The following is a 26,352-nucleotide window of genomic DNA, read 5'->3' on the forward strand; positions in this document are numbered from 1 at the left end:
GAGGGCGGGCGCGGGCGGAATGGGGACTGCAGCTGCGGCAGCGGCGACGGCGGCGGCCGGGGAGGGGGCGCGCAGCCCGAGCCCCGCCGCCGTGTCGCTCGGCCTGGGCGTGGCCGTCGTCTCGAGCCTGGTGAATGGGTCCACGTTCGTGCTGCAGAAGAAGGGCATCGTGCGCGCCAAGCGGCGAGGTAGGGCGGGCCACGGCCGCGCTCGGGGGAGGAGGAGGAGGGGAGCGCCGGGGCGGGGCGGGGGCTGGGGGAGGCGGCCGCAGGTGGGGGCGTTCGGGTCGTGGCTCAGAGCGGGCACCTGGGGGCTCAAACCCTGGAGACCCCGCACCCAGCCCGAGCACGAGTACGACTCGGCCCTGCTCGCCGGGCGGCACCTGGGAGCGCTCTCCGCGGCCGGCGCGTCGCGGTCCTCCGGCAGCTCCAGAAGTGGCCCGGGAATCGCAGGTGCGTCCTGAGCCTTGGTCGCTTTGTCGCAGCCACAATATTTCTCCCCAGCGGCTGGAGAGGCCTTGTTTTATAGGGTTTCTTCAGCTGACTTCTTTCCTCGTTCCCAGACCTCCCACCCCGTCTGTATCCCCGCAGCCCACTGACCTGTGTCCTGCTTGGAGCCCAAGCTCCTCAGGGGCCCGCACCCACCCGCTGCCGAGGAGACCTTCCTCTTTCTTGAAGTGGTTGGAGGCCAGTGCCTGCCCAGAAAGGGCGACAGGCCTCCTGCCTTCGCCGTGGCCCGCGGCGGCGGTGCGCTTGAGAGAGCGAGACCTGCCGGTTTCGAGCTCCCTGCAGTGGCCGCGCCCGTGCAGAAGTGAGAATTGTGCCGGGCCAGGAAGGCACTCACTCCGCGGGGTCTGTGCTCCCTGTGGCTTCTGTTCCTGGGCTCCTTGATGGAGCCTTCTCAGGTTTAGACTGGAACCACGGGAATTCAAGTGATCTTCAGCGGAAAACACCAAACACCACTCCTTACCGATGTGGGAAGCGAGAGGGTAGCAGAGTTCTTTGCCGGTGTCTTCTGTGTTGAGAGGCCTGGGACAGTTTACTGAAGGCAGGATGTAGCTTTGATTTGCAAAGTAAACATTGCGTTTGGAGGGATGGAGAAAGTCTTTAGCCATATTCTCATAAGAATAGTATTAAGTGCTTTCTGAGAATGATGTGCCCAGGTCATGGGTTGTGAGAGGAAGTAAACTCATTTAGAAAACTAAGATTCCAGAATGCAGGTGAAACTTTCTCTGTGTGCCCTGGACCCTGAGCCAGGACTACCTTCAGAAAAGAGTTAAAGGGCCCAACAATCTTGAGTGAAAATATAAAATCTTGGGTATTTGTTTAAAGAATTCAGCTTAGAAGTGAAAGCGTTGCAGTCTTCACGCAAAATCTAAATAAAACCAAGGATGATTTCTCAAGGGTGCAGATGTGTCTGTCTCTCAGGTACAAACACACATCTGGCAGCTACACTGTCTTCAGGGAGCGCCTGTCAGTTTGATAGGCCTCAGGGCTGCCGAGGTGTTTGCTGTGACTCAAAGATAGACAACACATGTGCTCTTGGTAGGATGGCATGAGAAAGCACTTCCCCTCTGTGGTCATCCTCCCAAATACCAGACCCAGGTGTGACCATGAGAAAAACATCACACAAAATACAAACCTGAATTGAGGAGCATCTTACAAAATATCTGACCAGTCCTCTGATCAAGGTCATGAAATCTGAGAGACTGTCACACCCAGGAAGAGCCTGGACACATGACCACCAAATGTAAGACATTAGGGAAAAACTAAGGAAATCTGAACATAGGCTTTAGTTCTTTAAAAATTGAGTAAAACTAAGTGTGTTATTTCATCCCAGCTTATGTGTGCACAGGAACTGGTGAATAAGAAAATAAATAGTTCCGTGCAGTGGCTCATGCCTGTAGGCCCAGCTACTCAGAAGGCTGAGGTGTGAGGATTGCTTGAGGCCAGTTGGGGCAACATAGTGAGACCCTGTCTCAAAAAAGGAAAAAAAAAAGAAAAGCAGATCATCCTTTTAAGAAAACATGATGGGTGCTATTATTTATACCTACATACTATGCCTTTAAATTAATAAAAGTGAAACAGTGATATTTATTAGTTTCATACTTCCCCAGTTACCACCACTGCCACTGATTCAAGCTAGCTGGGTTACTCATGGTGGTAGGAGACAGATACATAGTCTTGTTTCAATAAGTCTGCTTTGAGTTGTTTAACAGATATTTATGCAGCTCTTATTATGTGCCAGGCACTGTTGTAAGTGTTGAGGGTATAGCAGCTTTAGAATCTATTCCCCATAAAATCTTTTTTCCACATCTGCTAACAAGCAGCAGAGTTGACCATTATGCAGTGACTAAAACGGAGGAGGAAGGTGGAAAGAGGAGGTAGACAAGAGCCAGAGAGTCAAGTTCCTGTGTTAAAGGAGAACCTGACCTGATGGTTCGTTATGCTGTAAAAAACTGTGTCTTACTGAAAGTTTATGCTTTAAATGAATTGCCAAGCGGCAGCATTTCCAGAGAGTCTCATCTTTGGGGGAGTCAAGTTCTGGCCACAGTCCATCTATTGGGAGGTTTGGGGTATGGCTTCCTCTTTCATTTGTAAAGGACCTTCCCAGTGAATCAGCCAAATACATGCAGCACAACTCCTGGTAGGCCAGGGAGTGCGCTGCACAGCATAGGCTCAGGGTGGGACTGCCTGGCTTTTCCACCGTACCTTTGGATGACAGTCTAGGGGAAGTTGACAAGGGGACACATGGGTCCAGGTCATCCATAGTATGTCTAGTGTTAGAGCCCCAGTGAAGCAGGGTGTATGTAAGAGAAGCAATCACAGGGTGTGAAGGCATTTGTGGAAAGCCAGTTCTGACATTAGGATAATGGTACCATGCATGGCCCAGGCAGTGCAGCGGAGGCTGGGTGCTCATGGGAAAGGATGGGCCAGGAGTCGGGCTGCACAGCAGGGCTGGTCATTGAGGGGGCGGTGTGGCTGCCCTGGGAAGAGCTTCTTGGAGGCAGTCTCAGGAAAGATGTGTCCTCGGGAATTTGCTGGAGGCTTTGAAGAACTAAATGGATAGGCTGGTCCTAGTGCAGTGGTGTTTATAACTATTTGATCACAACCAGTTACAGATTTCTTTGTTCCTTCTCTACTCTCACTGCATCACTTGACTAGCCTTAAAAAAAAAAAAAAAGAGTTCGATGGCTAATTAACTCCATGTACGATGCCCTAGACCAAGATCAACCAGCTGATCTTTAAAAAGTCCTTTTCCTCAGAAACACAATGAAATACTACCGCACATCCCATTAGAAAGGCTATTGTCAAAAAGACATAAAACAAAAGCAGTGGCTGGGATGTGGAGAAATTGGAAGCCTTGTGCATTGCTGGTGAGGATGTAAAATGGTACAGTTGCTTTTATAATGGCCTTTCCTAAAAAAATTAAATATAGAATTACCATTTGATCCAGCAGTCCCATTTCTGGGATTTTTCTAAAGGAAGTGAAAGCAGGGACTTGAAGAGATATTTGTATCCATGTTCACGGCAGCACTATTCACAGTAGCCAAGGGATGGAAACAACCCAAATGTTGTCAGCTGATGGATGGATAAGCAAAATGTGGTCTGTACATAAAATGGAATATTATTCAGCCTTAAAAGGGAGAGAAATGCTGACACAAGCTACAATAGGAATGAACCTTGAGGGCATTATGCTGAGTGAAATAAGCCAGTCACAAAAGGACAAATACTGTATGATTCCACTTATAGGAGGTACCCAGAGTAATCAAGTTCAAAGAGACAGAAAGTGGAATGGAGGGGGGCTAGGGTGGGGGTGGGGAGTTGTTTTATGGGTGCAGAGTTTCAGTTTGGGGTGATGAAAAGCATCCTAGAGATGGATGGTGGTGATGGTTATAAAACAGTGTGAATGTACTTGATACCACTGAACTGTACACTAAACAATGGTTAAGATGGTAAATTTTATGTATATTTTTCCAAAATAAAAAAAAAGTCCTTTTCAGGACTGGGCGAGGTAGCTCATGCCTATAATCCTAGCACTCTGGGAGGCCGAGGTAGGAGGATTACTTGAGCTCAGGAGTTCAAGACCAGCCTGAGCAGTAGTGAGACCCTGTCTCTACTAAAAATAGAAAAAATTAGCCGGGCATGGTGGTGTGTACCTGTAGTCCCAGCTACTCGGGAGGCTGAGGTAGGAGGATCGCTTGAGCCCAGGAGTTTGAGGTTCCTGTGAGCTAGGCTGATGCCATGGTACTCTTCTCAGGGCAACAGAGTGAGACTCTGTCTCAAAAACTAAAAATAAAAACACTGTAAAAAATTTTTCAGAGTTCATAGTGTCCTCCCTGAGAAGAGTACCACCTACAGTGTCATCATACTGTTGAGATGCTCAGGAGGTAAGGGGGTTGTCTTGTGAGTGGAAACTGAGACCAGGCACCCCCTCCCTTCTAGTCCCCAGGCCTTCCACACTTGTGGTTTCTGAAGGGTGTGAGCTCCCTGGCTCTGGGATGGACACAGGTGTTTTCATGCCCTTCCTGCCATTCCCATACACCTGACATCCCAGCACACACTGGGCACACTTGGCCCCCTCCCCATCCCACCCCGAGATGGAGACAGAGACAGTGGTCCACTACTTCTGTGAGCCCTCTGGCCCCTGAAACCTGTGGGGTGATGGTCTGTTCACCTGTTTTCATTCCCCCCAGATCTCGGCCCTTCAAAGGCAGGGCACACGTCCTGTCCATTGGGAGGCATGTAGTGGACACTCCATAACAGTGTCTAAGTAGCCGTGAGTAACTGTGGATTGGGGAAGGTGAAACTGACCCTTGTATTTTATGAAAGGATTTCTGAGCTGTCTAGAAGTTCGTCAGAGCTGACCTCAATTTATTACACCTGTAGCCTCTACTAAATAAAAGAATCCAGAGTTACTGCCAGGTCTGAAAATCTGAACCCTCTCTGATCCTTATCTAGCCCCAAGGGGAGATTGCTGATGAAGAGTAGGGTGAAAGTTTAAAGAGTTCGAGTGGCTCTGCAGCCTGTGCTTGGCTTACTTGATACTATTTCCATTAAGAAAAGAAGATGGAGGAGGCTGCTACTTACGAAAGCCCCATGGTGTCCCAGACTCGTGTGTCTGTGTCATGGTTCTGTGTGTTGACTGGGCTCAGCCTGCGTGGCTCTCACTTGTTCTTTTGAGCAGTTGTAGTCGGATGAGGGCTGGGGCTGGAGTCCTTCCAGTGCGTGACTGGACTGGCTGTGCAGATGGCTTCTTCACTCTCAAGTCTGGGACAGCTGAAATGGCTGGGGGCTTTCTGCTCACGTCTCTCCCTCTCTCTCTGCCCCTCCCTCTGTCCATGCAGCTTTGTCATACCTGGATGCCTTGGGCTTCCTTACAGCACGGTGGTCTCAGGGAAGTCAGACCCCTTCTATGGTGGATAGCCTCCCCTGGACCAAGCCTCCTGAGGACCACCATGGAAGCTGCGTGTATCCTAGGAATGCCTCTTCTGCCGCATCTGCTGGCTGGCTTGGGGCCAGCTCAGGTTCAGTGTGGGAGGGGATGTAAACAGATATGAAACCCAGGAGGCATGATGCAAAAGAGGAAATTAAGGTTTGGAAAGATCATAACATGTGCCTGATCACGGGACTGGGGGTTGGGGTGGGGGTGGGGTGCAGGATTTGAACCCAGCTAGGGCTGATTTTGAAGTAGTTCTCTCTCACTCTCCCCCCTGTTGGAATGGTGGGGGGGATGATGGATAAATTCACCCACAGAGAAGGCTTTTCTGGGGAGGGGCTTCTTGACAGTTCATTTGGAAAAAGCTGGTACTCTGTTACTGGGTCATTACTAGTATAGATGATACCCAAATATACATTAAGGCAAATAAGAATTTATTCCCATTTTCATATGGTAGAAGCAGGAAGAGATCACCAATGTCATTAAATTTCTACATGAAATCAATACCCCTTGGTCTTAGTGAATTGCTATTGGACAGAGTATATTTTGTCCTCAAAAAAGATTTATAGGCATAGTATAAATATAATGTAATTTATATTTTCAGTCCTTTAATTAAGACCTTAATGAGTAACCAGCTCTTTTTTTTGTTTTGTTTTAACCATGAAGGACTAGAAAAGATCACTTTTCACAAAGGAAATGTTCAAACCCATGCTGCCTCATACTTCCAGGCCAGGAGCCCATGAATGTAAACGGGCCCTCTTTTAGATGTTGCCAAGACAAGTCTGAGGAGGCAGTGCCCTTGACCCACACTGAAACAGGGCTTGCCTGGCTTGTTCATGCTGTCAGAGCTCTTTGGTGTAATAGAATTATTCAGCAGAGTATATCCCGAATTCTCAGAACCTGAGCATAGTCCTGTTTGTAAAAAGCATTTCTTCCTGATTATAGACTACGTGGTCATGATTTAAAATCTGGAAAGTATAGAAAACTGTGAATAGGAAAATGAAAATTATTCATCTCCCTGCTTGAGGTGGCTGCTGTTTAAATTGGGGTACATTTCTGGCTGGGCGCAGTGGTTCACGCCTGTAATCCTGGCACTCTGGGAGGCAGAGGTGGGAGGATCGTTTGAGCTCAGGAGTTTGAGACCAGCCTGAGCAAAAGCGAGAGACCCCCCCCCATCTCTACTAAAAATAGAAAGAAATTATATGGACAGCTAAAAATACCTACAGAAAAAATTAGCTGGGCATGGTGGCACATGCCTGTAGTCCCAGCTACTTGGGAGGCTGAGGCAGGAGGATGGCTTGAGCCCAGGAGTTTGAGGTTGCTGTGAGCTAGGCTGACGCCACTACAGTCTAGCCTGGGCAACAGAGTGAGACTCTGTCTCAAAATAAATAAATAAATAAATTGGGGTACATTTCTTTCTAGCCACATTTAATTCTTATATTTCAAAACTGAATCTTAATGAAAAAATCCCATGCACAAAGTATGTATAACAAATAGGCAGTATATAGAGAATAATGAAATAAACACTATCTATCAGACATTGTAAGAAATATCTATGCTCAAAATATTTTTAAAAAATTTTATTATGGAAATTTTCAAACACATACAAAGTAGAGGAAGTAGTGTGATGAACACCATGAAGGTGTCACCCTGCTTCAGCAATCATCGTTCTTGGCCACTTTTGCCTCATCTATTCCCCAGCGCCAGCCCCACCTGCACTGCTGTAGAATTGTTTTGAAATAAATCCCAGGCAGATTACTATTTCATCTATATATTTCAGTGAGTATCTCTTTATTAAAAATAACCATAATACCTTTATTGTACCTAAAAATTAACAGTAATTCCTTAATAGTCTCACATGTCTGGTCAGTGTTTAAATTTATGTGATTATTTCATAAGTTTTTCCCCAGTTTGTCTTTTAGAATCAAGATCCACTTGAGACCCATACATTGTAATTAGGTGGTACACCTCCTAATCATGTACTCTAACAAATGAGGCAGGACACATGGAACCCATCCCGTGTGTGCTGGTGTATGTCCTGCAGGTGTGTTCAGTCTGTCATGAGCTTATCCCCCTGTTCAATGTTCTTTGAAAACATTCAGAGCTGCATGAATATTATCATTCTACTTTTTTGGGGCATGGATATGTCCAATTTCTTTGCTATTATAAATAATGAATATCCATGTGTATAAATGTTTAAATGTTGATTATTTCTTTTGGATAGCTCCCTGGAAATAGAATTTTAAAAGTGATGATGTTTTTATAAAATATAGATATATATTGCCATGTTGATTTCCAGGAATATTATATTTATTTTCATTCCCACTAGAAGTGCTTGAGAGACACATGCTCACATTTAAGTGTAGTGGAAATATAAACATGTATTCAAAATATTTTTTCCATCATTTTGGGGTTTCTCTACTACAGTTTTTTCTAGTAGACATCTGAGAGCTCACTAACTTAGATTTCTCTGTTCACATCAATGGAGCATAATAGTACAGGTATAACACCTGACATCTGCCTGTCATGGAAGCAGGAATCTGCCACCTTGGCTTCTCTGCCCTTAGGGTGAGTGGGGGCAGCCTCATCTCTGTGACAGGGAAAGGGGAAGAGAAAGCTCCTTTGTGGAAAAAAAAAAAAAAGAAAAGAAAATAGGAAAAAACAAAAAGCATGCCTGGTTCATGCCTATAGTCCCAGTTACTTGGGAGGCTGAGGTGTTAGGGTCATTTGAGCCCAGCCTGGGCAACATAGCAATAAAAAGAAAAAAAAAAAAAGCTTCCCTGTGGTTAAGGCAAAGAGGAAGAGGACTCTGTGAGGGCAGATAGTATGTCTTGTATTTTTAAGTCTTCATATCCACTAAGAACTGTGTATGCTGATGGTTCTCAGTAAATATTTGGTAGGTGATAGAGTAAAGAAACAATATAGTTATTGCAGTAAGCTTCCCTAGAGGGAATAGGAAGGAGAATGTTTGTATATACTGGACTCTTATTTTCCATTTGAAACGCAAATGACATTTCTCATACAAACTGTGGGTAACTTTATTACAGTGCTTAGTTCTATTATGGTCAGCATTGTGTGGGCTAACCCTGAAATGTAACTTTTTTATTAAAGTTGTTTTTAAATTACCATTTTATTGAGGTACTTTTGACATAAAAAAGCTGTACATATTTAAGGTACATCTCCATGAGTGTGGGGATAAGTGTATACGTATGAAACCATCACCACCATCAAGAAATTTATTATTTATCAATTATTTCTTATTTTTTTAATATTGGGATATAATTACATAGAGCAAGCTGCATGGATTTTAAAAGTACAGTTTGATGAATTTTAACAAACAAATGTGCCTGTGTGACCAACACCCTAGTGAAGAAATTGGTCATTGCCGTCGCACTGGAAAGTCTCCTCAAGTCCTTTTCCATCCTGTTCTCTCCCCACCAAGGCACTCACTCTTCTGATAGCCATCTGCATACATTGAATTGATTTTGCCTCTTCTTGAACGTCATATAAATGAAATCACACAGTATGTATTTTCTTATGTCTTTTTTGCTGAGCGTGGTTTGAAGATTGATCGTGATGTGTGTATCAGTAGTACATCCTTATTATTGCTGGGTAGTGTTGCATCGTTTGAATATACCACAGTTTGCATGTCTCCTGCTGACGAACATTTTGGTTGTTTCCCAGTATTTGCTATTTGAATAAAGCTGCAGTGAACATTGTTGCACGTATAGTTTTGAACTTAATTTTTAAATTTCTCCTGGGTGAATACCTGGCGTAGCAATGCTGGATCATGGGATAGATGTATAACTAAATTTCAGGAAACTGCAAAGCATTTCCCCACTTTAGCGTACATTTTACACTCCCATCAGCAATGTATGACAGTTCCAGTTGTTGCACATTCTAACATTTGGTGTCATCATCTGTTTAATTTTAGCTATTCTTGTGCATCTATAGTGGTATCTCATTGTTATTTTAATTTGTATTTCCCTGATACCTACTGATATTGAGCATCTTTTAAAGAGTTTATTGTTTATTTGTATATGCTCTTTTGTGAGATATCTTTTCAAGACTCTTGCCTGTATTATATTGGGTTCTACCTTTTTCTTATTGTCTGGTAGGAGATATCTATAATCTATATTATGTATATATAATCTAAGAACAACTAGTTTATCAAACATAGAGATTACAAGTATTTTTTCTGTGGCTTACTTTTTCATTTTCTTAATCGTGCCTTTTGAAGAGCAGAAATGTTTAGTTTCAATGAAGTCTAATTTGCCGGGCACGGTGGCTCATGCCTGTAATCCTAGCACTCTGGGAGGCCGAGGCGGGTGGATCGCTCGAGGTCAGGAGTTCGAGACCAGCCTGAGCAAGAACGAGACCCCGTCTCTACTAAAAATAGAAATAAATTATCTGGCCAACTAAAATATATATAGAAAAAATTAGCCGGGCATGGTGGCACATGCCTGTAGTCCCAGCTACTCGGGAGGCTGAGGCAGTAGGATTGCTTAAGCCCAGGAGTTTGAGGTTGCTGTGAGCTAGGCTGACGCCACGGCACTCACTCTAGCCCCGGGCAACAAAGTGACACTCTGTCTCAAAAAAAAAAAAAAAAAAAGAAGTCTAATTTATCTTTTTTTTTTCCTATGTTGTTGGTGCTTTTGATTTCTGCCTAAGAAATCTTTGTCTCTCCTCAGATCACTAGGGCATCCTCTTGTGTTTTCTTATCAGAGCTTCATAGCTTTAGTGTTTATCTTTAGGTCTCTGAGCCATCTTGAGTTAATTTTTAGGTGTGGTCTGAGGCATGAATCCAAGGCTCAGTATTTTCCCCACCAACATCCAGTTGTTCTAGCACCATTTGTTGAAGAGACTTTCCCCATGGAATTGTACTGAGGCTTCAGTCTGTGCTCTGACTGAACATCTGTATATCTGTTTCTGATTCTCTTCTGTTTCATTGTATGTGTCTGTCCTTAAGCCCGTACCACACTATCTTGATTATATAGTTTTATAATAAATCTTAAAATCAGATAGTGTAAGTGCTATAACTATTTTTTTTTACAATTACCAGACTATTTCTTTAGGAAAATAAATTCTGCATGCAAAAGAGTTTCAAGTATTAAATCCATTAGGAAGTTGGTGAATACCAGTGCTCAGACTCATTGTAGTTAATGCCTTCATCTAGCTGTGCTTGTGTCAGGAAAGCATATTTCTTGATTTTTAGTCTTTTTGAAAGAACTCTGTAAAAACTATGTAGCATCTTTTTGTACATTCTTAGAGTCAAGTCATGAATTTACAAATAACTAGTGATCCATTCTCACTTTGCTTTTAGCAGCAACTTCTACTGTTGCTCTTAGGAGGACACATGAGTGGAAGTAATTTTTCCGTGGAATAATCAGAAGGTAAATAAAGTAGATGATTGTCTGTATTTTTATCCTGGAAAGCTGTATTTTAAGGACATTTCTGATACACATTTGTAACTAAGTGTAAGGTCTTAAAAGCTATACATCCATGGTTGAACAGTATCACTGCCAATTGATATTATCTTCACGAATGAATCTCTCTTGTATTTGCACTAACACATCTTTGTCTTATGGTTTAGCTGTTACAAAAAACCATGCAGCTCTCAATTAGCACCCAAAGTTTTCAATGTGAGGGGAAGACCCTGGAACTTAGTTACCATTACCTCTGTAGCCCACATGCAGGAGTGGGGCAGAGGAGGCATGAGTGTGGTAAAACAAACAGAAACTTCTCAGTGTTCTGCGGCGCTCCCTGTTCGTGCTGAGGCCAGAAGACCTGCAGAGCCAGCAGACCCCGACCTTTTTGGCACCAGGTTTCATGGAAGACAACTTTTTCACCGATGGTGTGGGGGTGGAGCTCAGGTGGTGAGGCAGGTTCTGGGCACGGCTGCTATGAAGAGCAATAGAGGAAGGCACCGGCTAAGAAGAGGAGGAGCTTGGGCACAGGCACCTCCTGAAGGTGCTGCTGAGTGACTTTAGGGATGGTCATGCTTGTGGGTAAAACTGTGAAGAAGCCCAATTGTTTTAGGACATAACAGAAAAATATTTATGACAGGGTGTGAGGACTAATGAGGAATATGGGGTCCCAGGAGCTCCTGGCTGAAGGAGGAGGAAGGAATCTGGGGCAGCCCGCTCAGTGAGGACGCTGGGCACAGGTGCATGGGCACACAGAGCTGTGCATGTCCTTTAGGGCGGAGCACCCCATGTGGGCTGAAACCCTCAGGGACCATGTGCATGGGCTTCACTTTGATCTGCAGCTAGGGTTGTGGGGTAGGTACCTACACAGAGAAAAATCTGACTTGTCTAGTATCCTTGGTTGCAGAAAAATTTTGCCTAATATTAGCTTAAAAGGTGAGGGTGACCTGTCCTTTATAGCAACCTTTTTTGTTCGTTTGTTTCCAATCTAGCATCATGTGTTGTGTTTAGTTATCATGTCTCTTTGGTTTTCTTTAATCTACAACAGATCTTCAGCTTTCCTTCGTCTTCCATGACCTTGCTGTTTTTAACGAGTGCAGGCCAGCTAATTCCTAGGCTGTCCCACAATTTGGGTTTGTCTCATGTTTCCTCATGATTCATTTCAGGCTTTGCATTTGGCAGGAATGTTACAGATGTTTTTTAGTATCTTCCTCAGTGCATCCCTGCAGGAGGCACGTGATGCCATCCGTCCTGTTGCTGATGTCTTCCAGGCTTCTCTGCACAGATAACTTTTCCTCTTTGTAATTAATAAAAAAAAAACCTTTGGAGGGGATTCATTGAGACTGTGCAACAATCTTGTTCCTCGATAAACTGTCATCCATTTGTTTTAGTATCCATTGATGATTCTTGCCTAAATCAGTTTTATGGTGGTATTGTCAAATGGTGATATTCTAACTCTACCATTCCTACTCCATTATTACTTATTACTTATTGACCCATTTCATTTTTTTAAGTACTTATTGTAATACCTGTAGCTCTGATCCTCCAGTAAGCAGGCTGGCTTCCTATGTTCCTTATACCAAATTATTATGGTTTTATTACTGAGAATTAAAACATCAAATTAGAATTAGGTACTTTAATCTGCAGTAAAAAAAAAATCCCTCTCAGATTAGGAGCATTTTGACATATCTGAATGATAGATGTGTGTCTTAAAGGTTTGGAGACCTCCCCTCTGTAAGCACCTGTCCCAGAGGGCAGGAAGAGGGACAGATGGGACGGGGAGGCCTGGGCAGCGCCTAAAGTTCCACCTGTCCTGCACTGGGCTGGTGGGGATAACCTGAGAGAATGCAAGGGAAGCCTCATGTGAAATATCAAAACATTGAGTGAGTGTGAGGATCTGGTGCGCAAATGGTTGAAAGCAGAGCCGTATCAGAAGGCATATATTAATAAATTATGAAAATTGAGTAACTCTTTTAAGCAGGAAGTCATCGGAACTCTATGATAATAAAATTATCATATAAATGGGTTATAGTAAATGCATGAGAGAGTTGGACTTTAAAGACTCAATCTCATTTGAGATCCACGTAAAACTCCATTCCAGAGTATATCTGTGTCTCTGTAGTGGCTTATTGAGGCAAAAAACCCAATTTATAAAGATCTCATTTGCTTATTTAGGTCAGCCTGTGTTGGTGGCAAAAAATATCTTGACTTTGCACTTTTAGTGGCTTCTTATGCTGCTATTTATAGACTAAAGGTTCTTTATCGGGTGAATAAACAGTATGGCACTCACTCTTTTCAATTTTAGTTTTTACATAAAAATTTCTCTTTTAGGTATGTCGCTTGTAAACCTCTTCCTTCCTGACATCTGTACCTTGTAAACCTTCTTTCCTGACTTTTTTTTAATTTCATTCTTCCATAGGTACCTCCTATCTAACAGACATTGTGTGGTGGGCCGGCACCATTGCAAGTAAGTAGCCTGTGTGGTGAAGAGTCTGGTCTTTTTCTTTCTTTCTTAAGATGAGCCATTCATCTGGGCAGCGCTGCAGGGGCTGGGATGAGCTGGGCTCCACTTCACGTCTTCCCCAGCTCTAACGCCTCCCAGACCCACTTTCCTTGCTTTCCCTCCTCTGCTTTTCCTTCGCATATTGGGAAAGAGAGGATGGGCAAGCGCAGAACAAGATCAGGGACACAGATGGTGGAGGCTCCTGCTGCCCACAGGTAGCCCTGAATTTATTCCCGTCCTGGGCCTAAAGAATTTATAACAGCCCCTTCTTACTCTTGTGTAGTTGGGCTCTTGGCATTTGGTGAAATTCTGCCTCGTTTTGCTCAACTCAGTTGGTTTAATAAAGGAAAGTTTCTTGACTCAATTTAAAGACCAGATCAAAGGTTGTGTGCTATAACGTAAAAGCAAATGATAAAATTAAAGTTCAGAGCTCTAAATATGTAAAGGGAAATTGTAGTAGAAATTTCAGAAATATTATGTGGTTTATTTGTCATATATCATCTTTTAGGCAAGACATTACCTAGCCAACACTGATTCCATTCATTGGAAGAGCTCCTCTTCAAGCTCCATCTGGGCGTAGCCCCTGGAGCAGTCCTGTGCAGGCAGCAGTGTTTTCACTCGGTGTGTCAGCATCGTGTCACTGTAATCAGCTGCCTACACCGGAGTAGATCCCAGGCCACCTGAAGGTGCATAGGAAGCTCTGCCCGACTTAAAACAAGGATGTGTTAAGACAGTGGGCACACACTCAGTGCTGTGTGTACCGTCAGGCACTGCTGGTTAGGGCACTTCCATGGAGGGCTGAAACTACTCACCCAACTAACTGGACCAGTGAGGCTATGGGGCCTGCTTCCTGCCAACATGACCCTTAAACATGCAAATGACATCCCAGATTGATTCCTCACAAGTAACAGGAAAGAAGCAGCCTGTTTAGAGCACAACCTTGCAGAATTCCACTATGTGATCAGTGCTAAAAGAGAGCTCTGTGACTGCAAGTGGTATGTATCCCTGTGATTCTCTTGACAGTGGCTGTTGGCCAGATTGGAAACTTCCTGGCTTACACGGCAGTCCCCACGGTCCTGGTGACTCCCCTGGGTGCCCTTGGAGTGCCATTCGGGTGAGAGCTAAGATTCCGTGTTTTGGTATTTAATGTGTAGTTTAGATATAACAAAAATTTTCATTTTAAATGTTTCTGTTAAAACAGTAAAAGTAAAATTGTAACTGAAGATCAGTAGTATTCCACTCTGTATCACTTAGTTTTATCCCTTCAAATATAGTTCTCTGTGTTATTAACCATTCTTTTAGAAATTTGCTTTAGTGTATTTCAGATTCTAACTCATTCATGCATATCAATGAATCTGATGCTCTCATTCTCCTGGTCTTTGCCCTGGAAAACTTCTTAGAGACTAGAGTCTTTCCCAACACCTTGGCAAGTTACTCTGAGGAATCATTAAATGAAAGGAGTCAGTTGGTGTTTTATTTGGTGCTCAGTGTCTGTCTGTTGCTGGATGCTAGGTGGTCTCCTACCTCTCCCCAGGAAATGATGGGGGATGGAATGAATGACACATGGGCACCAGTGGTTGTGAAATAGGTTTATGACTCACACAATCAATAGCACATGGGTTCCCTAAGGGGGTCCTGAGTGAGATAGAGTGAGGGGAGCATTAGGTTTTTATTGTACTTACGAGGTGAACAGTGGAGGTTCACATGGTTACACTGGGGTTTGTGTGGTTTGAAATTTCTGCCTGCACCAAGGGACCAAGGACTCCAGGGGCCAAGACTTTCTGGTCTGCTTACCCAGATATGGAGGAGTGGGGAGTGAAGGCTGTCAGCTGTCAAACATCACAAACAGAGTCTCTCTTTCTTAATGTGGCTTACTACAAAAATGATTTTATGAGACATTTATTAAATAGTTCAACATCTATCTTCTCATCAACCTATTTATATTGTTTTATCTTTGAAGAAATCATTAATACACAGAGATAGGATAGAAGAGAAATGAAATGCCAGTTTCTAACTCATGGATACATTGGTTTTTTGCTGTATTCCAGGCAGACTCCCAAATCATTGCAGAAGAGTGTGCCTGTGATGGGTATATTCAAGTCTGCACCTTAGAGTCACTTAGGCTTTAAGGTTCTGTGGCCTAAAAACCATGTTGTTTTATACGCAAAGCTTTGAAAATGTGTTTGTAGCACATTGTTCTTACACAGACATATGCCTGCTATCAAGTGTGGCTTGGTGTCCCTTTGCGTTTTGGATGGCCCCAAAGAGCTGGGACAGTGGGCAATCAATCCTCCAGCTTCCCCGACCTATTCCTGGAGAGACAATCAGGCAGATAAACAACCCAACACTGTGATCTTTGCATGGGGCACATTTAATGTACGCTTACTAAAATGCCTTGCCTAGTTAATTTCCTAAGAACTGTTCTCGTGCACTTTGATAATTGTCACCTCATCAGAAATGTTCGATGCTCCATCTTCAGGAGGTATTAATCACCCAAGAAACCATGTGAAATGGTATTTGGGATAAAAAGCTTGTGTTCAAGTCAGGATTCCAATGAAAAAAAAAAATTTTTTTTTTTTTTTTTTTTTGATACAGAGTGTCTATTGCCTGGGCTAGAGTGCCGTGGCGTCAGCCTAGCTCACAGCAACCTCAAACTCCCGGGCTCAGGCAATCTTATTGCCTCAGCCTCCCAAGTAGCTGGGACTATAGGCATGCGCCACCATGCCTGGCTAATTTTTTTTCTATATATTTTTAGTTGTCCAGCTAATTGTTTCTATTGTTTTAGTAGAGATGGGGTCTCGCTCTTGCTCAGGCTGATCTTGAACTCCTGAGCTCAGACAATCCACCTGCCTCGGCCTCCCAGAGTGCTGGGATTACAGGCATGAGCCACCATGCCCAGCCCATTTTTTTTAAAAAGAAAAAAAACTAAAATTAATTTGGAAAAAGCAATCAAAAGATATCAAAGTGTGCATATATATGCATGTATATGTGTATATATATTTAGAAGAAATTCTATTCTTGATAATGGAATGAAGTTGCTAGAATTAAATAGAACCAAACATGTGGTACTAGAAAAAAATAAGTCTGTATAGCCTTGAATAGAATAGAGAGCCCTAGAATAGGTCCACTTTTCTCTGCAATGGTTTTATGTATGATAAAGTAATCAGCCAAACACTATTTTGAAAATGAGGTTTAAATATACAACTATTATATACCCATAATAATTAAAAATAAAAAATGAAAAAAAGTTTAAAAACCTGTTTTATTTGAGAAAAATTTCCAAATTACAGAAAAGTTACAAGCTTAAGAATAATGAAGGCCAGGCGCAGTGGCTTACACCTGTAATCCTAGCACTCTGGGAGGCTGAGGCAGGTGGATTGCTCGAGGTCAGGAGTTCGAGACCAGCCTCAGCAAGAGCAAGACCCTGTCTCTACTAAAAAAAAAATAGAAATTATCTGGCCAACTAAAATATATATATAGAAAAAATTAGCCGGGCATGGTGGCACATGCCTGTAGTCCCAGCTACTAGGGAGGCTGAGGCAGTAGGATAGCTTAAGCCCAGGAGTTTGAGGTTGCTGTGAGCTAGGCTGACGCCACGGCACTCACTCTAGCCCGGGCAACAGAGCGAGACTCTGTCTCAAAAAAAAAAAAGAATAATGAAAGCACCCATCTACCCCTTACTGCAACACCCCTCTTATTGACATTTACTCCACTTGCTCTGTCATTTGCTTTCTCCATATCAGGGTTTCTCAGCCCCAGCTCTGTTGACATTTGAGGCCACATAATTCTTTGTTGTGGGGGGCTGTCCTGTGCTTTGTAAGCAGTATAGCATCCCTAGCTTCCACCCACCAGATGCCAGTAGCACCCAACCTCCCCAAAAATGTATCCAGACATCAGCAAATGTCCCCTGCGGGGCAAATCATCCCCAGTTGAGAACCACTGTTCTATATGAATATGATGGGTTTTTATTATATTTGTTTTTAGGTTTATTTTATCCATTTGAAAGTAGGTTATATATACCATTATCCTTTACCCCTAAACACATCAATTTATATTTCCTAAGACTAGAGATATTCTCTTAACTGCAATATAATTATCAATTTTGATAAATTTAACCTTGTTATGATACGTGTATCTAATCTGCTTCCATATTCCAATTTTGTCAATTGACCCATTATACTATCATTTTATGCCATTATTTTTTCTTTCTAGTACAAGATCTAGTCTAGGATTCAGAGCTGCATTTAGTGGTCATATCTCTAATCTAAAAGAAAGGGTCTTTCCTTCTTTAATAAATAGTGTTGGGGGCCAGGTGTAGTGGCTCATACCTGTAATCCCAGCACTTTGGGAGGATGAGGTGGGTGGATTGTTTGAGTTCAGGAGTTCGAGACCAGCCTGAGCAAGAGCAAGACCCCGTCTCTACTAAAAAATAGAAAGAAATTATCTGGACAACTAAAAATATATAGAAAAAAATTAGCCCGGCATGGTAGCGCATGCCTGTAGTCCCAGCTACTCGGGAGGCTGAGGCAGAAGGATTGCTTAATCCCAGGAGTTTGAGGTTGCCATGAGCTAGGCTGACGCCACGGGACTCTAGCCAAGGTAAAAGAGCAAGACTCTGTCTCCAAAAAAAAAAAAAAAGAAGAAGAAGAACAAAGTTGTAACAAACACAATTCCCTATTTCAAAACTTACTACAAAACTACAGTAATCAAAATGGTGTGGTACTGGGATAAGGATAGACATGCAAATCAATAGACTAGAGATTCCAGAAATAAACCCTTACATTTACAGTCAATTGATTTTTGTCAGGGGTGCCAAGACAATTCAGCAGGGAAAGAATAGTCTTTTTAACAAATGATGCTGAGCCAACTAGATGTTCACATGCAAATGGGAATTGTACTCCTGCCTCATGCTGTGTACAAAAAGCAACTCAAAATGAATCAAAGACTTAAATGTAAGAGCTAAAACTATAAAAATCTTAGAAGAAAACATAGGTATAAAATCTTTATGACCTTGGATTAGGCAATAGTTTCTTAGTTATGATACCTAAAGCACAAAAGCATAGTAACAAAAGAAAAGTAGATAAGTTGGATATCATCAAAATCAAAAACCTCTGTGCTTCAAAGATACCACCAAGAAACTGAAAAGAAAACTCACAGAATGAAAGAAAATTTTCAAAGTTTACACCTGTTGTGGGATTTGGATTTAGAATATATAAAAACTCTCACAACTCATCAATAAAAAGACAAACAACGCAATTAAAAGGCAGGCACTATACTCTGGTATTTTACCATGGCATAAGAGATGATCTGGCCTCTAGTCCAGGCTCTCTGCTTTCATGCATGGTGACCCCTCCCCACCTTGTCATAGTCCAACAATCCCAGGCCCACCTCTTGCTCTGGGAGCCTCCCATCTCTCTGGTGTCCGCTTTTCTGGACAAATACGCAGTGGAGTCCCTCAATTTAACGTCCAGCCATGTATTCTAGATCTTTTATTGGTACTTTCAGTGATCTTGCTTATTTCCCCAGCTACACTGCTGGGGGTTCCTTGAGGACAAGGCTATCTAGGCACAGGGATACAAAGCGGCAGAAGGGAAGAGATGCGAGTTTGGCTTTATGGGTGTGTCATGACCATGGTTTTCTCTCTGGTTAGCTTTGTGGTCTTAGGCTCAGTGTGGATCCTTTCTGAGGCTCAGTTTCCTTATCTGTAAGATGAGGACTGAAGGAAATTATCCAGTATATACCTGGGCCTGGTGTGCCCTCCTCCTGGTGTTCATGGTCCCTGCGTGTCTCCAGTATAGACACCAGCAAAGTGAGAACGACCAGTCCCATGACTCACCAAATTGGGCTTCAGTTTCCCAATTCAGATTGTGTGCTGATATTATACAGGGAGTAAGAGAAGCCTATTATAAGCCTGAAGATGGTCGATGTTTTATGAAGAATACATTTTTTTTGCATTGAAAGAGTATTGTGACCTCGCTTTAAAAATTTTTAAGATTAGAGAAAAATAATCATCCAGATTTTTCCTACCATACTGCAATTACTATTAGCATTTCTATTTTTTCTTCCGTTTGTACATTTTTTCACTTAATTTAAGTGTTTTTATCATGCATTACTTACAATTATTTTTGACAATTGTTGTGCTCTACTTTCCCATTTAGCATAGTTTTTTTGATCGTTTGGTTTTATAAATAAAGAAGCAGTATTTTTATTTTTGGTCAATCATAAAACTTTTTCTACTCTGGTGTATTTTCTATCTACTGAAATAATAATAATAATTTAGTGGTATGAGTTAAGAGTGTCATTAACTACGTAGTGATCATGCATGGAATTGGTATGAAAATCCTATTTGCGTTGAAATAACAAGTTCAATAAATTCCTAATCTTTTCTGTTCTTAAAAACTAAATTTAAAATAACGGCTGTTAAGAAAATGTGATTTTTCTAGATAAAATATTTGCAGTGAGTAGAAAGAGGTCAGCTCATTTAGATTTAAACTCTAATGATAGTGCTTGTTTTTAATTGAAGGTCCATTTTAGCTTCTTACCTTCTGAAGGAAAAGCTCAATATCTTGGGCAAGCTGGGGTGTCTGCTAAGCTGCGCAGGTTCTGTTGTGCTGATTATCCACTCCCCGAAGTCTGAGAGCGTGACGACACAGGCAGAGCTGGAGGAGAAACTGACCAATCCAGGCAAGTGCTTTCTAGCAGGGCCAGGAGAGAGCTTGCTTGGAGTCCTGACCTTTGCATCCAGGTCTTGAGTCTGACACTTGTTGGCAGCGCAGTGAAGCCATGTGCACCCCAATCTGGTACTGCAGGTCTGCATTCTGCTCTGCTTGGCCTTTCCTCCCAGCCCTGCTAACCCTCACACCCTGCCTCGTCCCTGCCTCCTTCCCCACGAATTCCTTCCTGCTGCCCTTGCTGAGCTCTGCCCCTCTGCCCAGTGCCACTGGGCACTTCCCTCCTTCCTATGTGAAGCTGAGAGCAGAGCCCCGGTGTCTCTTATCCTTAGATTCCCCACAGACCCCTGTATGTATATTTTTTTGACATAATTTCTTTTTCTTTTTTTTACAAATGCAATAAAAAATATTACTTAATTACATCACACTTAAAGTATAGATTTCACTTCCAGTAGACCACCCTGTGTTGCTCACCAACAATTCTAGGCAGGTGCTGGCACAACAATATCTGTACAGCCACAAAAGGTGGCTTCCTTTGCAGTGATGGACACAGCAATAGAAACATCTGTAAAACTTGAAAAAGGGATTCATAGTGAAATTAGCCAAGACTGTATCTCCTTGTAGTGTTTTATCCCTAAACACTTAGCACTGTGATACTCATTTTCTCCCATAAAAGCCAAAGTATTTCCAATACTGTGAGAAATGAAAGTACAAAGTCATGGGGAAAAAGGATCAGAGAAGAAGATATGAGTGTCCTGAAGGATTTACTTGATGTAATTTCCAGAAGGACATATCCAAGTGCTACTTACTTTTTGATAAATATGTATGATACCAACATATTCAGGTCCTAACTTGTGCCAAAAAAAGTTGCCAATTTGAATATTACCGTACAAATTAGGTATGCTATGAACACATAACGATGGCAAAAAGATTTTTCTTTTTAACATCAAAAACTGTTTTTTTTAACCTGGCATATAAAATGGTATTATTCTGGCCACTTAATTTATTAGATGTTTTTCTTATTTTTTTCTATAGGTAAAAACACCAGAATGAATTTTTGTCAACTACCTCAGAAGAAATTTAAAATCAGTACTTGTTTATATTTCTGAAATGCCTGATACATGATCTCTGATATTTAAAGGGGGGAAGGAAAGGGAACGTTGTGGAAAAGTTCTCTAAAGACATATGTTCTTTAGATATCACCCCCGGAGAGCAAAAATTAGTCCTTGAGGGTGAAAAAATCTCATACTCTTTTTCTTTTTCTTTTTTTTTTTTAAGACACAGGGTCTCATTCTGTTGCCCAGGCTGGAGTGCAGTGGTGTGGTCATAGCTCACTGCAGCTTCCTGAGCAGCTGGGACTACAGGTGCACACTACCATACTTAGCTAATTTTTCTTATTTTTATTGTAGAGACGGGGTCTCACTATGTTGCCCAGCCTGGTCTTGGACTCCTGGCCTCAAGTGATCTTCCTGTCCTGGCTTCCCAGAGTGCTGGGATTACAAGAATGAGCCACTGTGCCCAACCCCTCATACTCTTTTAATGTATAAAGCATAGATATAAATACAGTATATAAACAGATATCCATATATCAGTGATATTAAAATTCATGGGGTACCAGGCATGGTGGCTCACACCTGTAATCCTAGTACTCTGGGAGGCTGAGGTGAGAGAATCGCTTGAGGCCAGGAGTTCAAGACGAGCCTGAGCAACATAGTGTGACCTCATCTCTACAAAAAATAGAAAAATTAGCTGGGTGTGGTGATGCATGCCTGTAGTCCCAGCTACTCAGGAGGCTGAGACAGGAGGATCGGTTGAGCCCAGGGGTTTGAGGCTGCAGTGAACTATGATGACACCACCACTGCACTTTAGCCTGGGCGACAAGAGCGAGACCCTGTCTCAAAAAAAAAAAAAAAAAAGTCATGGGGATGAGTAGAGGGAAAGGTGTAAAATAGTTCCTTAAGGGAGTGATAATGAAAAAAGGGTTGAAAGACACTGATGTAAGAACCACAAAACACAGGGGCATCTGGCTGCCTGCTCTAAAGATAAATAAGTATTTAAGGTTGATCATGTGAAAATAGAGAGGTTTTCTTGGATGTGGGTTAGTCTCTCCAAGCTGCCCAGTTCTCACACACAGGTGCTGAGGCATGTCAGAGCTCTCCTCTGGCTGCTGTGCCCACTCCTGTCTCCTGTCTGCCCACAAGGCCACGGCCCACCTTTTCTTCCTGCCCCTTGGCACTGCCACTTTGGGGTGAGACCTCTTATTGCCTACCTGCTCCCTCCCACCCCTACCCTCGCCATCTTGACACCGGGACCCTTCTGAAATGTAGTCAGATATGTCCCTTCCTGGTTTCAAAGGGAGGGAGCCCATGAGAGAGGGCTCAAACCGCCCCACATTCAGGCTCTGCTGCTCTTCCTGTACTAAGCCTGCAGTTGCATGCAGGCTGCTTCTGTTTCTCTGCCGAAGCCCCAAACATACCTGTATGGCAGTATTTTGTGCTCACCCATGTGGACCTCTCTGCCCTCAGTGCCTTTCCCCAGTTTGTAGGTCAGGCTCCCAGGCAGCTTTTACCTGCCCTTCTTCCAGAACCTCCCCAAGAGCAGGGCTCCATAGTTGCTGCTTCTTACTTTTGAAGGGTGGGGTCCCCCCGTCTGCTTGCTCATTTGCACGTCCACACTTAATCGTTTGTGTGTCTACACTTACTGATTTATGTGTCCACACTTAATGGTTTTGTGTGTCCACACCTGCTGGTTTATGTGTCCACACCTGCTGATTTACATATCTACACTTAATGGTTTGTGTGTTCATTCTTGCTTTTGCTGGTGTGCATGGCCAGGCAAGTTCCCAGCAGTGCCCTCAGGTCCATTTTTGATCTAGGAATGGAATTCATGGAGAATACAACCTCCATGTACACATAACTTAAAAGCAATCAATATAATGCGCTATTATATAAAGGAGAAGTAGGATGGTACTTCATAATAAAACACGGATTTCAATATGTAAATGCTCAGGTACAACTACAGGAGAAGACATACTGAAGCCGGCAGATCCCACACCCTGCGTGGAGCTGCTGAGAATCTGGCAGCTGCATGTAGACTGACGTGGGGGTGTTATATTACTACTAACTGAGACACCCAGGGGGTCTTGCCATCAACAATATGATCCTCTGAGATGGAGAATAACTCTTAGTGAAGTTCCTGATCAAAGAAAGAACAGTCCTCCCTATATTGACATAAAAGTTGCATTTCTGAAAAATATAGTGAATGTTGAATCCATGCAAAAATTACTTTGTTTTATACAAAAAATGGGTTTTAGGCTCTGATTATTATAAACATATTTTTCGCTTACAAGTCCAAGGAGACATTAAGAAGCTGTGAGGAGGAGAGTTGGGTAATTTGTGATGGCGTGGGCCATCTGCACATACTCTGCCTGTGGTCGGTAGCCCCCAGTCACTGCCAGAGCCACAAATACCCCAACAGCTTAAGATTCCCCCACTGCAACCCCTGTCCCTGGGTTCCCAGCGCTGTGCCCTGTGATGGGTGTTCAGTGAAGGTTTGTTGATTTGATTCTAAAGTAAGAAAACCCATTTTATAAATGGCTTTTTTCCCTTAACCTCAGAGTATCTACAGTTGACTTGTTATAAAAATGGTACTAGTAGAGAGAGGGCCGTGCAAACACTTAGGAGCTGTGAGTGTTGTGGTGGTGAAAACAGTGGTGGGAATTATTTTTGTGATGAAAGTAGATCTGGTAAACTCAAACCAGAGCCCTAGGGTGCCCACCTGCCCCACCCTTGGCTGTGCCCCCAGGGTTGCAGGCCAGCAGGCGACTGCAGGTCAGCGTGTGCCATCTGTTTTCCAGTGTTCGTGGGCTACCTGTGCATTGTCCTGCTCATGCTGCTGCTGCTCATCTTCTGGATTGCGCCGGCCCATGGGCCCACCAACATCATGGTCTACATCAGCATCTGCTCCTTGCTGGGCAGCTTCACCGTGCCTTCCACCAAGGGCATCGGGCTGGCGGCCCAAGACATCTTGCACAACAACCCATCCAGTCAGAGAGCCCTGTGCCTGTGCCTGGTGCTCCTGGCTGTGCTTGGCTGCAGCATCATCGTCCAGTTCAGGTACATCAACAAGGCGCTGGAGTGCTTCGACTCCTCAGTATTTGGGGCCATCTACTATGTCGTGTTCACCACACTGGTCCTGCTGGCCTCAGCCATCCTCTTCCGGGAGTGGAGCAATGTGGGCCTGGTGGACTTCTTGGGGATGGCCTGTGGATTCACAACTGTCTCCGTGGGGATTGTCCTCATACAGGTGTTCAAAGAGTTCAATTTCAACCTTGGGGAGATGAACAAATCTAACATGAAAACAGACTAGGATGCAACAGGAGGTTGGGTGGCTCGAGGAATGGACATTGGAGGTGGTTTCTGATCCTGCCTGGAAGTGAAGTAGAAGAGACCCTCGATCACTAATATTAGAGTTGCCTGTATACTAACAAGTGGGCCAGTGGACAAGGGGGAGCGTGGCTTGGCACCAGAGCAGGGGCCTAGCCCTCTGCAGCCCGAAGTCCCCCAATGTTGCCTGGGCACCATCTCTCTCTGATGAGACGAATCTCATTTTCATTTCCATTAATCTGGAAGCTTTCGTGACTATTCTTTTAAAACATTTTCACATTATTTAAACAGAAAAAGATGGGCTCTTTCTGGTTAGTCTTTGCAGGAAAGCAGACATTCTTACTTAGAAGATTACTTTGGAAATGAAGAAATTGTCTTGAAATCTGGCTCTGCACAACAGTGAATGTGTCTGTAGTTGTGTTAGTTTGCATTAAGCATGTATAACATTCAAGTAAGTTGTCTAAATAAGAAGTATATACATTGAATTGTTTTTAATCCTCTAACAAGTTGAATCTCCCACCCTCCCACTCCAAGACATTTTAATAGCAAATAGAGAGAGAAGAGTTGATGCAGTATACCATTGGCAGGATGACTTTTCAATAGCTCAAATCAATTTCAGTGCCTTTATCACTTAAATTGTTCACTTAATTTGACTATTACTATGTGTATGTTCTCTTAGATTAGAATAATGTAACTTCCTTGATTATATTTTAATATTTCAATATTCAGATTATAAATGCATAAAGCAGTTAGAAGTAATAGTACAGTTATGCGTCACTTAACAACAGGGGTACATTCTGAGAAATATGTGTCATTAGGTGATTTTGTCATTGTACGAACATCAGAGTGTACTTAACACAAACCTGGATTTTGTAGCCTACTGTATGTACATCTAGGGTATATGCTATAGCCTATTGTTCCTAGGCTACACACCTGTACAGCATGTTACTGTACTGAATACTGTAGGCAATTACAACACATCAGTAAGCATTTGTGTATCTTAGCATATCTAAACATAGAAAAAGTACACTAAAAATATGCTATTATAGTTTTATGGGACCACCTCATATATGTGGTTTGTCCTTGACCCAATGTTGTTATGTGGCGCATGACTGTATATTCATTGGAAAATAGTGAAGACTAAAGACACATTAAAGCAAACTGTCCCGTTTAGCATGTAGTTTTTATCCATTTAAAGATAATTGATTTAAGTAGCATGAGATATTTTATTTGTGTTCAATCTATGTAACTGGGATCCAGTATCAAATATGTCCACATTTCTCTTTCAGCAAGTATTTGTTGCCATTCAGAAGAAATAAATTATTTAACTTGATAATAAGACTGTTAGATGAGACTGTTTCATAGCACATATATTGAATGCCCTATAAGGACACACTGAAGTTTAGGCTAGTTTCTACAAACTGGAATACTTAATTCTCAAAACAGTTAATTTAGCGATATCCTTGTTTTTTGAAATGGCCGAGTGTCCTAGAGTTTCTTACCCAACCTCTTATTGTATGTCCTAAATGCAAAATACCCATTAATTATGCCAGTATTTGGCTCAAAAAGATTATTATTCTGTCCATAGTCACCTTCTGTGTGTATTAAATTGTGGCAAAGCATGAAGTGATGCAAATATTTCATCATGGTATCATGTACTTCATGTGCAATGTTTTATCTAAATAGGGAACAACACCAGGGTGAAAGATGGGATAGGGTAAAGTAGGTTAGGTGAAGTAGAACATGAAATTTAATAATATCCAATTAACCTTACTCACTAAGAAAAAAACTGTTTTTCCAGGCAAAAAAGAACATTTCTAAGGTAAAGTCTCAAAGAATAATTCCCTAAAGTATTGAACAAAGAGGCTAAATAAAATGAGACTAGTTTAACATAGAATGAAAAATGCCTTTATAAATTAAAAGTACAT

General features: G+C 42.6%; 1 protein-coding gene across 1 annotated transcript; it reads left to right on the forward strand.

Annotated features, from left to right (window-relative positions):
• Positions 1-24,713, forward strand: NIPA1 (NIPA magnesium transporter 1). Its single transcript, XM_045561085.1, has 5 exons — positions 1-188; positions 13,285-13,332; positions 14,392-14,482; positions 19,892-20,052; positions 23,896-24,713. Exons 1-5 carry the CDS (start codon positions 20-22, stop codon positions 24,405-24,407), a joined length of 981 nt encoding a protein of 326 aa, XP_045417041.1. The 5' UTR covers positions 1-19; the 3' UTR covers positions 24,408-24,713.
• The last annotated feature ends 1,639 nt before the right edge of the window (positions 24,714-26,352 follow it).

Source organism: Lemur catta, chromosome 9 (assembly GCF_020740605.2).
Source record: "Lemur catta isolate mLemCat1 chromosome 9, mLemCat1.pri, whole genome shotgun sequence".
In the NCBI taxonomy this organism is placed as follows: Eukaryota; Metazoa; Chordata; class Mammalia; order Primates; family Lemuridae; genus Lemur; species Lemur catta.

What these genes read in the sequence shown, in the direction of transcription:
- NIPA1 (XM_045561085.1), top strand. Translation starts at nt 20, where the DNA reads ATGGGGACTGCAGCTGCGGCAGCGGCGACGGCGGCGGCCGGGGAGGGG. An exon ending in GTGGGCCGGCACCATTGCAA is followed by an intron (nt 13,333 to 14,391) that starts GTAAGTAGCCTG and finishes TTCTCTTGACAG; the next exon opens with TGGCTGTTGGCCAGATTGGA. An exon ending in GCCCTTGGAGTGCCATTCGG is followed by an intron (nt 14,483 to 19,891) that starts GTGAGAGCTAAG and finishes TTTTAATTGAAG; the next exon opens with GTCCATTTTAGCTTCTTACC.